Source organism: Coptis chinensis, chromosome 8, assembly GCF_015680905.1.
Source record: "Coptis chinensis isolate HL-2020 chromosome 8, ASM1568090v1, whole genome shotgun sequence".
NCBI classification, from domain to species: Eukaryota; Viridiplantae; Streptophyta; class Magnoliopsida; order Ranunculales; family Ranunculaceae; genus Coptis; species Coptis chinensis.
Window position 1 is genome coordinate 1,801,778 of NC_141463.1, and position 14,823 is coordinate 1,816,600.

Below are 14,823 nucleotides of genomic sequence, written 5' to 3' on the forward strand. Positions count from 1 at the left end.
AGAAACCTATAACCTAAGGGAATCATCTTCTTCTTCTTTCTTTGGATATAGAGACTTGGTGTCGACCCAAGTCTTTTATTTATAGAGACTTGGGTCGGCGCGTCTGATTCACGCTATTTCATAAAATTTCTTTTGTGTTGGGTTCGATTTTGGCGGGAATAGATGGCTTCAATATTTGGGCTGGGCTCATTTTTAATTTGCCGGAGAAGCTGAGCACGAACATATTTCGTTGGGCTTGGGTTGAGATAATAAAGCATATTTAGGAGAGCAACAAAAAAAACACCAAAATTTTGAACCAAACCAAACACCAAACCAAAAATACACCAACTATCTTTAGGATCAATATCAAATTTTCGACATCAAATGACGCGATTTTGGATAAACCACGTCATATAGCCCACGCGGTTTTCCCAAAACCGCGCCACTAAAGCCCATCTGACTAGCCCAAGCCCACGCAGTTTTGCGAAAACCGCGCGGTGTTCTCAACACCACGTTCTATTTCTATATATACATGACCAAAACCGTGCGGTTCAATCACTTTCAACTTTTCTCTCAATTATAAACCCTCTCCAAAACAAAAAAAAAAAAAAACCTACCTAAACTCTTGAAATTTTATATGGATCATTTTGAACCTTTCGAGGGTGATGACGATAATGACGATGTGTATTGGTAGTATACAAACGACATTGGCGATGGGGGAGAGGTACAAGAACTCGAGGAAGTACAAGACGGTGGGGGAGAAGAAGTCGAGGATGTCGCGCCGATTGATAGACATCCGTATGTACTTGAGTATCAGATGAACGACTTCGATTGATAATTTAATCCAGGTGAAGCACTTGATATGCAAGTTGTGTCTTCTACACGTGATACAAAATATGTGTCGAGTGCAGTGACTAATACTCAGGTAATTAATTAGTTTTGATTAAATATTTTGAATATTATGCATTAATTAGTTGAGTTGAACCAATTAATTATTTATCTTATACGCATTATTTTTTTTTTCATAGTATCAACATGTTATTGACTACCGAGTTAGATCGGCTTTACTTGGTGTTAGAGAGTGGTGGAAGGTTATTAAGAGTTTGGATGAGTTTGTATATATTATAGATAATATTTTGTGTACACCTTTTGGTCTTTTGGTTGATGTTGATTATGAGAAGGCTGATTGGGCAGTGGTCATAGCTTTAGTAGAAAGATGGTGGGGTACAACTCATATATTTTATTTTTCTTGTGTGGAGTTAGTGTTCACACCACTAGACTTCACCAAGATTTTTGGGTTGAGTATCGGAATAGGCCAACCGATACATTTTAATACAAATTATGAGAATATGGGTAGTATGCTTATGAGTTTTCCTAGCTTGGATGCGGATGCTTATGATTCTTCTGGTATTAAGCTATCTCATATTAAGACTACATATATGGAACCCCTCTTGGAACCTGATACACGAGCGGAGTTAGCTTTGACTGTTCTACCTAGTAGTGAGGGTGTTGATGTGTATGTTAGGGCTTTTTTGATGTTTTTTATTGGGCATGTTCTGTTTCCAAATGGTCATTCTATGGTACGACTTGGATATTATGCTTATGTTTATGATTTGCATAATATGAGAGATTATGACCTTGGTAGCTCAGTATATGCCACATTGATATAGGCGTTAGATAAAGCTTTACAGACATTCGGAAGTAGAAGTCCTCATATTGCAGGATTCACAGGACTTTTAGAGATTTGGTTTTATGAGTACTTTCGATGTCTTTGTCCTAACATAGACATGATTACTGATACTCGCCCTAGATTTGCTAGTTAGCCAGGGCCTCACTTGACTCGTAACAGGGGGCATATTAGAAATAATGTCTGTACAGCTCGTGCTCAGATTGATATTAGATCATTGTCATCTATTGAGTGGAGACCTTGGCGTTTGTCTACTGCCTTTGACGATCCAATTGTGCAGCATGCTTGTATGTTGTCATGACACAGAGTTGTTTTTGCCGCACGTGACTGTAAGATTTGGTACTGTGGCGACAGATGTTAGAGACAGATGACTGGACGTTATGGAGTTTCATGTGCTCCCATACCAGATGTTAGTGATGCTAAGTCGTGGAGTAGAACTCAAGTTCATGAAGTTCATGCCAGTTGTGGTCCTTGGCCAGATGCATCTTCTTTTGTTGTTGAGCAGACTGCTGATCAGTATTATAAATGGTGGAACCGTGTCTCCATGGGTCCGTTGTTGCCCCATGTTGGTCGGGCTAGCAACTTCGAGTTTTTGGGCCTAGAAGGGATGAGACGTGAGCAACGTATTCCTCATCCGCCACAGCCTGTTTACAACCCACAATCTCTGAATGCATATCATCCGGCTCACGTAATGCGCGGAATCCTCAGATGTTTGCCGTGTGTGGACCTGATGGGGAGGCTACTTACATTTCCATTCCTGAGGTGCCTCGTACTCGCTGCCATGAGTTAAAGTCGCAGATTGATCAGTATACCACGGTGAGTTTAGTTGTTTTATTTTTCTTATTCATTATATATATAATATGTACTCACAATGTATTTTCTTGAATTTTCAGGCTGAGGTTCGGGAAAGATATGAGAACCATATTTGTATGTTTGATGGGATGAAGACTGTCGTGTATCATTATAGCCAAGAAATAGAGGAGGCATATTCTCAAATATATCAGCAATCCCAACGTGCGTATGACGAGACTCGAAAAGCATATGAGGATATTTAGCAGGTGTATACGCAACAATATCAGGGATATGAGGAACTTCAGGCTGAGGTTGTTAACCTTCGTGCAGACAGAGAAGATCTTGGTTCTCAGGTTAGGAACTTAGAGGAGCAGCTTCGGAACATCTAAATAGAGAGAGGAGAGGCATTGAGTGGTAAGGGGCGTAAGAAGAGAGCTAAATAAATTTTATGCAATATGATAGGTTTTGGATCATTTTGGATATTGGATCATAATCATAGATTTTGGATCATTTTTATCGTTTTGTATACATAATCATAGGTTTTGGATCATTTTGGATACATAATCATAATCATTTTTATCATTTTTAGATATAATTGCACAATTCCTAATTTCTTCAATTGCACAATTCCTAATTTTTAGAAAAAATGCACGCGGTGTTGGCAAAACCGCGCCTATAGAAGCCCAAGCCCGGGCGGTGTTGGCAAAACTGTGCCATAGAAGCCCACTTAGCAGCCCAAGCCCATGCGGTGTTGGAAAAACCGCGCGGTTTTGCCAAAACCGCGTGAGAGATTTGATACAGCACCAAAGCTGGAACCAAATTTTGGCCCGTTTGGTGTTTGGTTTGATGTTTTCATCAACATGTGACTCTCCTGAAGATGAAAAAACACCAAATTGTTAGAAATTTGGTGTTTGATGCTAGGAAAGTGTTTCTCTTAAAGATGCTCTAATGGTATCAATATTATAAATTTAGACCCAAACCCATAAATTGACTAAGAATTTCGGTAATTTCAGTTTTATCCCTGGATGAACATTAATTACGATTTTAGGACAAAAACGGGCTTACATCAGCAATTCAGCATCAATCATTAATAATTTCACTATAATAACATTTTTGGGTTGATGTCAGCAAGTTATTTTTTATTAATACAAATTATGACCTTCTCCGATATACATGCAAACACCACTATGCATGTATGATATCCACTATATGTGTATACTAATATGCACACACCATTATGCATGTGTATAACATTCACGCTCTTCTTTTAATCGAAAGTACGTTTGCTCCAGTTCCTCATAATTTTGGCACACAGCGTCATACACCTGTTGAGCCATTCGTGCAACCGATCTGTAGTTCTTGGTGTACTTAGTTACTGCACTCAATCTTTCCTGCAACTCAAGAATCAAACTTACCATCGCCGACCTCCTTAACTCAACGTCCCGGTGCACTTTCCTCAGATCCTTCAATTCCTTCTTTTCAGCCTCTTGAACGATCTGCAAACTCAACATTTCTTCCTTAACTTTGCCCAGAACGTTTTTCTCAACTTCATTAAATTGGGCAGTCAGCTTTAATTTGTGATACCCAGCAAGAAACTACAAATAGAAACATCAATGTTACCCCCGCCAATAAGACAGAAAGGGACTAGATAAGATTAAAAGTTTACCAAGCAACAAGCGATGTCCATGGTCCTCAGATTCTTGTCCAAATCTTGGCCATCCATTTCTTCCCTGTCACCTTCCAAAACAATCCCTTCCAGGAGACAATTAGCAATGGGTGCTGGCCTGAAGCTACAGTCAGATCTTTTCACATCACGCTTCTTCCCCGTCCTCCCACTAATATAGACGAAGTTGCTTCCCAGGTCGCCACCCCGCCTCACCAAAGAACCAATCTAAGCACTTTCTCTAGCAGCCACTTTTCCTTTGCCCACCATGGTCTTAGACAGCTTAGTGGCCCTAGAGTTAGACACATCCGCCTTCCGCTTGCCCAAATCGTGCAAATGGCGAGGCACGAATCCAATCTCCTCCAAGACGAGCGAAAAGGACTCCCTCACCCCACTATAACAAATATGACATATGACATCGCTAATTTTACATCACTTTCAGCAAAGTGATGTCATAAGAAAACTATGACATCACTTTTCTTAGCATGTGATGTAATAATTATTACATTTTTTTTTTAACATCACTTATTTCAGAAGCTGATGTAGTAGAGTTGTATAACATCATTTTAATTAGTGATGTCGAGATAGTGATGTAGTAACACTTTTTTGTGTCACTCGCTGTGTCACTTATAAAGTGATGTAATATCTATGTATTCAACATCACTTTAAAGGTGTTGTCACTCACCGTGTCACTTATAAAGTGATGTAATATCTATATATTCAACATCACTTTAAAAATGAATTTGCCAAGTTTTCAAAATCACTTATAATGTGACTTCCAGAAGTATTATTATTAATATACTTCTTAATTAAATTAATTAGTTAGAAAAAGACCATCTAAAAAATTAGGTTAAATATAAATAAAACAAGGTGGACGCTGGTTTGCTAGATTACTAGCCGCCCTTAAATGAAAAATAGAAAATAAAAAACTACCACCAATACCCAAAAGGCTTAAACCCCATAAGCAAGGTCCGGCCCATAAATTTATAAGACCTAATACATACGAAGAAGAAAATTAAGAATGGAACACGCCCTCACTTCTAAATTTTGGAGATTTTAGAGATGATCTTCAGTATTTTATTTTCCAAAACCCTAATCTTTCATTAAACTGAAATCGAAGATAGATTGCCGCGTGCAAACGAGTTTGATATTAATCGATTACAACATTGAAAGGTTTCACTACACCATTTGTCCATTTGGATGATTTTGCAACAGTTGGGATTTTTTATTAGTAACACTTATTCATCCGTTAGCAAGTTACTCACATTTATAATCTATTAGAAATAATATCAACCGTTGGTGAAATACTTGAATTATTCTCTAACATTTCTTTAGATATTTAGTGAAGTTTCTCTATATGTTAGAAATTGATAAATGTAAAAAGAGGAAAAGAAAAAATAGATCGGAAAAAAGGAAAACTTAAGCGGGAGTTTTTCACATCTCACACTCATCGAAAAGTAGAAAACCCTAAAGTTGAAAACAAAAAAAACACGACACCAAAAAGCCCTAGCCGTCTTTAACCTCAACACACCGACAGCAGCCACCACGAACCTCTCCCACCCATGGTATGCTACTTCTTTCTTTCTTATCTCATCTATGTTTTTTCTCACTTTCTTGAACCTAGGGTTTCACCCGTGTTTATGTTCCATTTGTTTTTTGTTTCCTTTTTGTTTAGGGTTCATTTTTGGGCTTTTCAAATTTACTTGCAAATCCACAACATATTCACAAGTGATGTTCGAGAACGAGTCATTGGTTTCTTGTTGGCGACTCATCCAAGATGAAATTTTTTGATGTCGAGGAATAGCTATGAAGGTACTTTGTCCCTCATTTTCTTTTTGAAATTTGAAAATTCCAGAACAATTGTGTGTTAATTTATGAAATTTGGTGCAAATTAGGGCTAAAAGTGGTATCAATGAGTGCCCTAATTCAACATATTAATCGGTTTTTCAAGTTGGTTTTAAAAAATGTTGCTTTGTCATTTTGCCTTTTCGGTTTGATGTAGATTTTACCAACAACTCTGCTTCGTAGATTGATATTGGTGCTTATTTGCTAGAGCTAAGAACAGAGATATTTAAATTTGTGGGAAATTACAGGCCTTTTTAGTAAATGACTACTGAGCTTGAAAACCATATCACAGAGCATTTAATTAAAATATGCATATTGAAAATGCTTAGAATAACTTATGCGAATTGATATGGATTTAATCCAACAAGAAGCAAAAGCAAGACATTATTAGAACAATGGAGTTTTATTATTTCTGGAGCACTTGCTATCCAAGTATATTTTAACTGCATTACATTTTGTTGTAACAAAACTTTTAAGTAATCTAGAGTCTGTAAGTTTTAGTTGGTTAAGTAGGACTACAAATGAAGATGCTCATCAATTAGCTAGGTGGACAATCCACCAGCTACCTATGACAGCTCTGCCAAAGTGTATGATGGAGACAAACTATGTTCCGTTATGGTTATAAGGTTTAATTAGCTTTCAAACCCGTCCTACGAACGGGTGCCGTCATATTAAATTATTGTAAAAAATATTAGCAACTATGCATAGCTATGAGATATGAAAATCTTTTACTAATTTAAAAATCTTGACCCTGATCTACAGTGCTGCAATAGTGATTTATAATAAAAAAAAAAGTATGACTCTTGGTCACTTTTTTCGTGACTGTTTTGCCCCTATAATTTTGTTATAACTACAAATTTACTTTTACACCCAAACTAAAAATCAAGTAAGTAAATACTAAATAGAAAAAGGTTAAATGAGTAATTCAATTTTTAGTGATTATTTTATAGATAGAATGGGCCCAAGGTGTGTAGGGTGCGTAACACCTGCATCAGACTAGTTATATTAATAAGTCATTCAAATTTCTTGCACCACTCTCTATAAAAAGGAAGCATCAAACCTTGATAAAACTCATCGACTTCTTTTTGTTGTTAGGTTTAATAATAGAAGTTTGATTGAAGTTTTGTGAGAATGCCCAATGTGACGAAGATAATATTGAAGCTACTTAAATAGCATGACATTCTTAATCATAATAAAAAAAATTATGATAAACACTACTTAAAATGCAAAACTATATTTGTCGAGACATTTATTCTCCCTACATATAATACAAACATGTTTTAGGGTTATTAGTTCAATACATTTGCATCAAGTTTCTAATTTTCCATTAATTATTCTTTGAGGTTAGTTCAATGTAGTACATTACATTTTGTTTCCAATTTCTCATTAATTATTCTTTGAGGTTAGTTCAATGCAGTTGCATCAAGTTTTCGATTTCCCATTAATTATTATTTGAAGTTAGTTCAGTGAAATTGCATCCACTTTATAATTTCCCGTTAGTTTTTTTTTTTTTTTAAGTTTAGAGGTTATGTCCGACCTCAACCTGTATTAAGAGAATCTCTGAAGTACATAGTTCCTTTCATGTCCTCTTCTACAATAGAGTGTAACTTAAAGTCTAGAGGAGGGGTGAAGGAAATAACCTGATCAAGTGATGATCTATACAACTTCGAAAGGTAATCAGCTGCCTGATTACCCTCTCTATACACATGCTTAAAAATACAATCCACAAAAGAACTTTTAAGGGATATTATCTGGGCCACTATATTGGAGCAATACCATGGACTTCGAGCAAGGCCATTGATGATGTTAATAGCACCTAGAGAGTCATAATTTATTTCCAGTTTTGCTATACTTAAGGATTGAGCTTGTTTAAGGCCCACCGCAATAGCAAAGAGTTCTTGGAAGATGACAGAAGGCTTTGAAGAACTTCCTGCAAATCCCATAAGGACATTCCCCTGAGAGTCTCTGATAGTGCCTCCATATCCATTACCTGATTGCTGCACTGATCCATCTGTGTTAAGCATATAATTTCCCGTTAGTTATTCATTACGGTTAATTCAGTACAGTTGCATCCAGTTTTCGATGTTTCGTTAATTAGTCTTTGAGATTAGTTCAATGCATTTGCATCTAGATTCCAATCTTTCGTTAATTACTCTTTAAGATTAGTTCAATACATCTGCATCTAGTTTCTGATTTTCCGTTATTTATATTTTGAGGTTAGTTGAATGTAGTTGCATCCAATTTCCAATTCCCGTTATTTATTTTTTGAGATTAGTTCAATATAGTTGCATCCAGTTTCCAATTTCTCGTTAATTATTATTTGCAGTTAGTTTAATACATTTGCATCCAATTTTCAATTTCATGTTAGTTGTTCTTTTAGGTCAGTTCAATGCATTTGCATCCAGTTTCTGATTTCTGGTTAATTATTCTGTGAGATTAGTTTAATGCATTTGCATCCAGTTTCAATTTCTCGTTTATTATTTGATAAGATTGCATTTGCATCTAGTTCCCGTTTTCCAGTTAATTATTGTTTGAGGTTAGTTCAATTAATTTGCATCCAGTTTCCGATTTCCCGTTAATTATTTCTTGAGATTAGTTCAATGCATTTGCATCCAATTTATTATTTATGCTTTGAGGTTAGTTTGATGCAATTACATCCAGTTTCTGATTTCCCATTAACTATTCTTTGAGGTTATTTCAATGCATATTTGCATTTAGTTTTTGATTTCCCACAAATTATTCTATGAGGTTAGTTCAATGCAGTTGCATTCGATTTTTGATTCTCTGTTAATTATTTTTTGAGTTTAGTTCAATACATTTGCATCCAGTTTCTGGTTTCCCATTAATTATTATTTGAGGTTTGTTTGATGTATTTGCATACCATTTACGATTTCCCATTAAATATTTTTCAAGGATTTGCCCCAATTTCTAATTTTCCGTTAATTATTCTCTGACGTTAGTTTAATGCAGGGGTGCAAATGGATAGGTTTGGATTCGGATATTCCTGTATCCGAATCCGAATCCTAATCCAAAAATTTATACCGATATCCGAATCCAAATCCAAAGGATATTAAAAAAATTATCCGAATCGGATATCGGACAATATCTGATCCGAAAAATTAATATTTAATTAAAATTTTATTTGCTTTGAATAATTCGTTTTACCACTATAAAAACTATTATAAATATATATATATATATATATATATATATATATATATATATATATATATATATATTTGTCATTTATTATTATTATTTTGTTATTATAGTTTTATATTATTAGTTTATGATTTTATATAATATTTTAAACAATAATAAATTAATTAATTAATTATATATAATAACTATTAATTTTTTAAATCAGATCGGATATTTTCGGATGCGGATATGGTAGTATTCGAATCCATATCCGAAACCAGTTCGGGCATAAAAAATTATCCGAATCCGAATCCGATATTCGAATTTTTTGGATAATATCCGATTTTTCGAATACGAATTCGAATCGGATTCGAATATTTGGATATCCAATTTCCGAATTCTAGTTAATTACTTTTTTGAGTTTAGTTTATTACATTTGCATAAAGTTTTCGATTTCCCGTTAATTACTCTTTGAGCTTAGTTATGTACTTGAATCCAGTTTTCGATTTCCTTTTAATTATCTAATGTGGTGTGTAATACAAACTTCTACTTATCCATCTGTAGTGTCATTGCAAACATGACATAAAAAATAAATTATGTTTGATTTACTATGTTAGATCATCAAAGATTATCCAGTTTCCGATTTCCTGTTAATTATTCTTTAAATTATGCATGACTCACTATATGGAATCTGCAAAGATTATCTACGAACGGGTATTGTTATATTAATTATTCTAAAAAATATTTGTAAATATGTATAAATATTATATATTAATATTATATTGATCACTCATTCAAATTTTTTATAACGTGAAAACCTCACTCTCCATTAAAAAAAAACTCACATTTGATAAAACCCTTCAACTTCATTTTGTTGTTTAATAATAGAAGTTTGATTGAAGTTTTGTGAAATTGCCTAATAAGGCGAAGTTCATATATATTGAAGCTACTTAAATAGCAAGGGAGTTACCAATTATACGGAAAAAGATAAGATAAATACAATTTTAAATGCAAAACTATACTTATTGAGACATTCTCACAACATATAATCAAACTATGTTTTGAGGTTAGTTCAATGCATTTGCATCCAGTTTCTGATTTTCTGTTATTTATATTTTGAGGTTAGTTCAATATAGTTTAATCCAATTTCCAATTCCCGTTATTTTTTTTTAGGTTAGTTTAATGCGGTTGCATCTTGTTTCCGATTTCTCGTTAATTATTCTTTGTAGTTGCATCCAATTTCCAATTCCCTGTTAATTGTTTTTTTAGGTCAGCTCAATGCATTTGCATCCAGTTTCTGATATCCCATTAATTATTCTGTGAGATTAGTTTAATGCATTTACATACAGTTTCTGATTTCTCGTTTATTATTTGATAAGGTTATATTTGCATCTAGTTTCTGATTTCCCGTTAATTATTGTTTGAGGTTAATTCAATGAATATGCATCCAGTTTCCAATTAACCGTTAATTATTTCTTGAGGTTAGTTCAATGCATTTGTATCCAGTTTATTTTTTAAGATTAGTTCAGTGCAGTTGCATCCGGTTTTCGATTTTCCGTTAATTATTCTTTAAGATTAGTTTTACGCATTTGCATCATATTTCTAATTTATAATTAATTTTTCTTTGAGGTTAGTTCAATACAGTTGCATCCAGTTTTCGATTTCCCGTTAATTTAATATTTGAGGGTTAGTTCAATACATTTGCATCCAGTTTTTGATTTCCCGGCAATTATTTTTTTATATTAGTTTGATGTATCTGCATCCATGTTTTGATTTCCCGTTAATTATTCTTTGAGGTTAGTTTAATGAAGTTGTATCCATATTTCGATTTTCTATTAATTACTTTTTAAGATTAGTTTAATGCTTGCATTTGTATCTAGTTTCCGATTTCCTGTTAAATATTATTTCAGATTAGTTCGCTGCATTTGCATCCAGTTTTCGATTCCCCATTAATTGTTCTTTGACGTTAGTTTCATTCATTATTATATATGTTTTAAAATATTTGTCATTATTGCCTTGCCATTTGTTTTTATTTTCTATTATATATTTTGTAATGTTATTTTTTGTATTTTAATTTTCCACATATAATTTGCTTTGCTTTGGTATATAATTTATTTAAGCCCAACATCCACTTTAACTGAATCTCGTTATTACTTTAATTATATATATATATATATATATATATATATATATATATATATATATATATATATATATATATATATATATATAAATTTTAGCCATAATTATATATATTTTGTATATTGTGGCGAGGAAATCACATATAGTGTAGAAAATTTATAAATTTATAAATTTAATTGGAATATGTTAATTATTGTGGTAAGCCCTAACTATGAATAAATGTTTAAATCTCATTGTGGATGGATTCAAATCGAAAGGGTTTTAGAAAAGTCGTTTTCGATGGAAACTATTATTTTTAGCAATTTAGTTTTTTGTCTCATATTTTTTTCCGTAATTAGCTATATTGTTTAGGAAAAGGTGAAGACACTGTGAAACTCTAGATGAGATTATTTTTCTGTAATTAGTTATAGTATTTAGGAAAAGTTAGAGACTCTCTGAAACTTTATATGGGATTGTTTTCTTATTTATATCATACTTTTTTATAAATAGTAATAGAGTTTAGAAAAAACTTGAGTCCTTGCGAGTGTTCCAAAAAATAGATTGGTGAGGGTATAACTATAATATATATATAAGGAATTGGAATATATATGTTGTAATTATTGTGGCCATAATTGTGATTTTTTGAATCTTTAACTGAATAAATGTCTAAATCACACAGTGGATGACGCATCAAATCGAAAGGGTTTTAGGAGAATCGTTTTCGGTGGAAATTATTGTTTTTAGCAATTTAGTTTTTTGTCTCCTATTTTTTTTCGTAATTAGTTATATTGTTTATGAAAAGTTGAAAATTCTGTGAAACTCTAGATGGGATTGTTTTTTTTTCATAATTAGCTATAGTGTTTAGGAAAAGTTGGAGAGTTTGTGAAACTCTAGATGGGATTGTTTCGTTATTTATATCATACTTTTTTATATTTAGTAATAGAGTTTATGAAAAATTGGAGTCTCTATGAGGGTATAGCTATAATATATAAGGATAAAGATAAATATTTGTTTCCTATTTTATCTCATACTTTTTCTTAATTAGTCTTGACACGTGGGCACTCTACACATGCTTCCTCAATTGAAGAGGGTAGAGCTATAATATATATATTAAGATAAAGATATATGGAAGTTTATCGGGAAAAAAAAAATATAGATAGAGCCTAGTAATTAGTGTGTTTGGCTATTTCTATTTTTATAGTAATTATTATTAGATTAGGCTGGCTAAAAAACATTAAGAAATTTCTATTCAAAACAACTCTAGAGGACATAGTTTTTTTATAATCACTCACAAAGAAAAATTTCGGGTGAAAATAACCCGAAAAACCAATTTTCGAGTGAAAATAACCATTAATGACAAATGACCCAGATTTGAAATAAATATTTTCCAATTTTATTCTTTTTGTCGTTTTGCTATGAACAATGAGTGTTCATAACTTATGCTAATGTATGAACAATGATTGTTCATACCCAAATATGTGAACGTACCTTATACAATATATTGATGTATGAACAATGATTGTTCATAACTCATGTTGAAGTATAAACAATGATTGTTCATACTCTAATATGTGTTCTTACTGATTATACATTATGTTAAGATATGAACATTGATTGTTCATACCCCAAATAGGTATCAACAATAAGAGCAACTATTGTTCATACCCGAAATAGGTTGATTGTTCATACTCCAATAAGTGTTTTTATTGATCATACATTATATTGAGGTATGAACATTGATTGTTTATACCCCAAATAAGTATGAACAATAATTATTCTTCATATATGAACAATTATTGTTCATACCCCATAAATGTTCTTATTGATAATACATTATGTTTAGGTATGAACATTGATTATTCATACCCTAAATAGGTAATTGTTCATATGAACATTGATTGTTCATACCCCAAATAAGTATGAACAATGATTGTTCATAGCTCATATTGATGTATGAACAGTGATTGTTCATACTCTAATAAGTGTTCTTATTGATCATACATTATATTGAGATATGAACAATAAGTGTTCATACCCAAATAGGTATGAACAATCAATGTTCTTATGAACAATAATTTTTCATAGCTCATTGTTATGTCTCACTCTCTCTAAGCCCTCCTCTCTTCTTTTTCTTTAAGTCTAGACCCCTCTCTCTATAGGTTAAGCCTCTTTTCTCTCTTTCTCTAGGTCTAGCCTCTTTCCCCCAATGAATCCTTCTCTTCTCTCTCTCCTTATCTTTCTCTTTATACTACTTTGTTCTTTCCCCCTAGCCGTCCATCTGTCCCTTGATCTCGCGGCACTCTTTCCTCCACGTGTAGGGCTGCCATATAGTACCTTCGAGTCCACGACCTGATCCTGTGCACCACACCTCCGCAGCATATACTACTTTGGGTCTATCTCACCGTTGATCTTGCATGCCCCGGATCCTACCACTACAGATGCCCCCTCTCGAGGCCGTGATGCTTGGGGGGTCGGGGGGTCGAGAGTCCAGTCACTCCCCTTTCCGATGACCGCAATTCATCCCACACCCTCTGCACCCCCTGGCCACGCATGTCCAACACGCGCAAGGGGTTAGTACCCCTTCGATTTTTGCACCTCCACGTGTCACTTTCCGGCTGGTTCTTTTTGGTGTCTCCTCGATTTTAGCACCCCAAGATTACGGTTTTACCCCTCCCTTATAAAAGCCCGCTCAAACTTCCTACTCTCTCATTCAGACTCTTCCTCTCGCATTTATGTTTTTCCTTTACTCCTCCCTTTACCTTTGTTTCTCTGATTGGTGGCTGTTACTCCTTGTGCTTTCTCCATTGCTAGCGCTCCAGCACCGAACTGACTTTTTGCATCTACAGGTTGGTCTTCTTCTCAAGCTTTCTCTTTCTTGCACTGTTTTCTTTTGTTAAACTGTTTCTATTCCTCTTCCCTCTTTTCAAATTGTTCATCTTCTTTTTCGGCCACCCCCTCTGATGTTAGACTCTGATTCCGGCAACTCTTCCTCCTCTCCTTCTAACACGGTGGCCTCACCCCCTCCCCTTGATCCATCCGAGGCCCCTTCCACCTCAGGGCAGCAATTTGCTCTTCCTCCACCGCTGCCTCAATAATTTAGAAGCGGTCAAGGCCGCTTATGGCATTCCATGGTGAGGTCATTCACGGAGCACGTGCAACCTACTTTCCCCACTTAGTCCCCTGTATTTAGCCCGCGGTCGGGCAGATCGTCGGTGAACTCCGGCTTCCCCTTAACTCTTACGGATGTCGGGTATGCAATCACTTCAATATCCCTCCTTGTCAAGGTATCGGTAATTTAAAGTATAAACACTACAAATAAATCCGGTGTGCCCAAAATAACATGCCGCGATATGGTCGCTCACTACTATATAAAAAGGAGCACCAAAGATGTCAGTGTAGGTTATCATTCTTTTTGTGTCCGTCCTAGGAAACTATCTTTTATCCTTCGTGTCACCACTTCAGATAAGACGTGGCATCACTATCCGATGTACGTATCTGGAAACTTTCTGTCCGCAGATCTCCCCCCTGACTTGACTCTTAATCATCTCACCTTTCTGCCCAGTGGTGAGTCCCCCTTGCATTTTTCCCTTTGTAT

The 14,823-nt window shown here is 34.4% G+C and overlaps 1 protein-coding gene across 1 annotated transcript; it reads right to left on the reverse strand.

Moving 5' to 3' along the window:
* Positions 1 to 7,504: 7,504 nt before the first annotated feature.
* LOC147479258 (uncharacterized) lies at positions 7,505 to 7,990 on the reverse strand. Its single transcript, XM_086576488.1, has one exon. It carries the CDS (start codon positions 7,988 to 7,990, stop codon positions 7,505 to 7,507), a length of 486 nt encoding a protein of 161 aa, XP_086432614.1.
* Between the last annotated feature and the right edge of the window lie 6,833 nt (positions 7,991 to 14,823).

Excerpts from the sequence above, each read along its gene's own strand:
- LOC147479258 (XM_086576488.1), bottom strand. The coding sequence starts at position 7,990 with ATGCTTAACACAGATGGATCAGTGCAGCAATCAGGTAATGGATATGGA.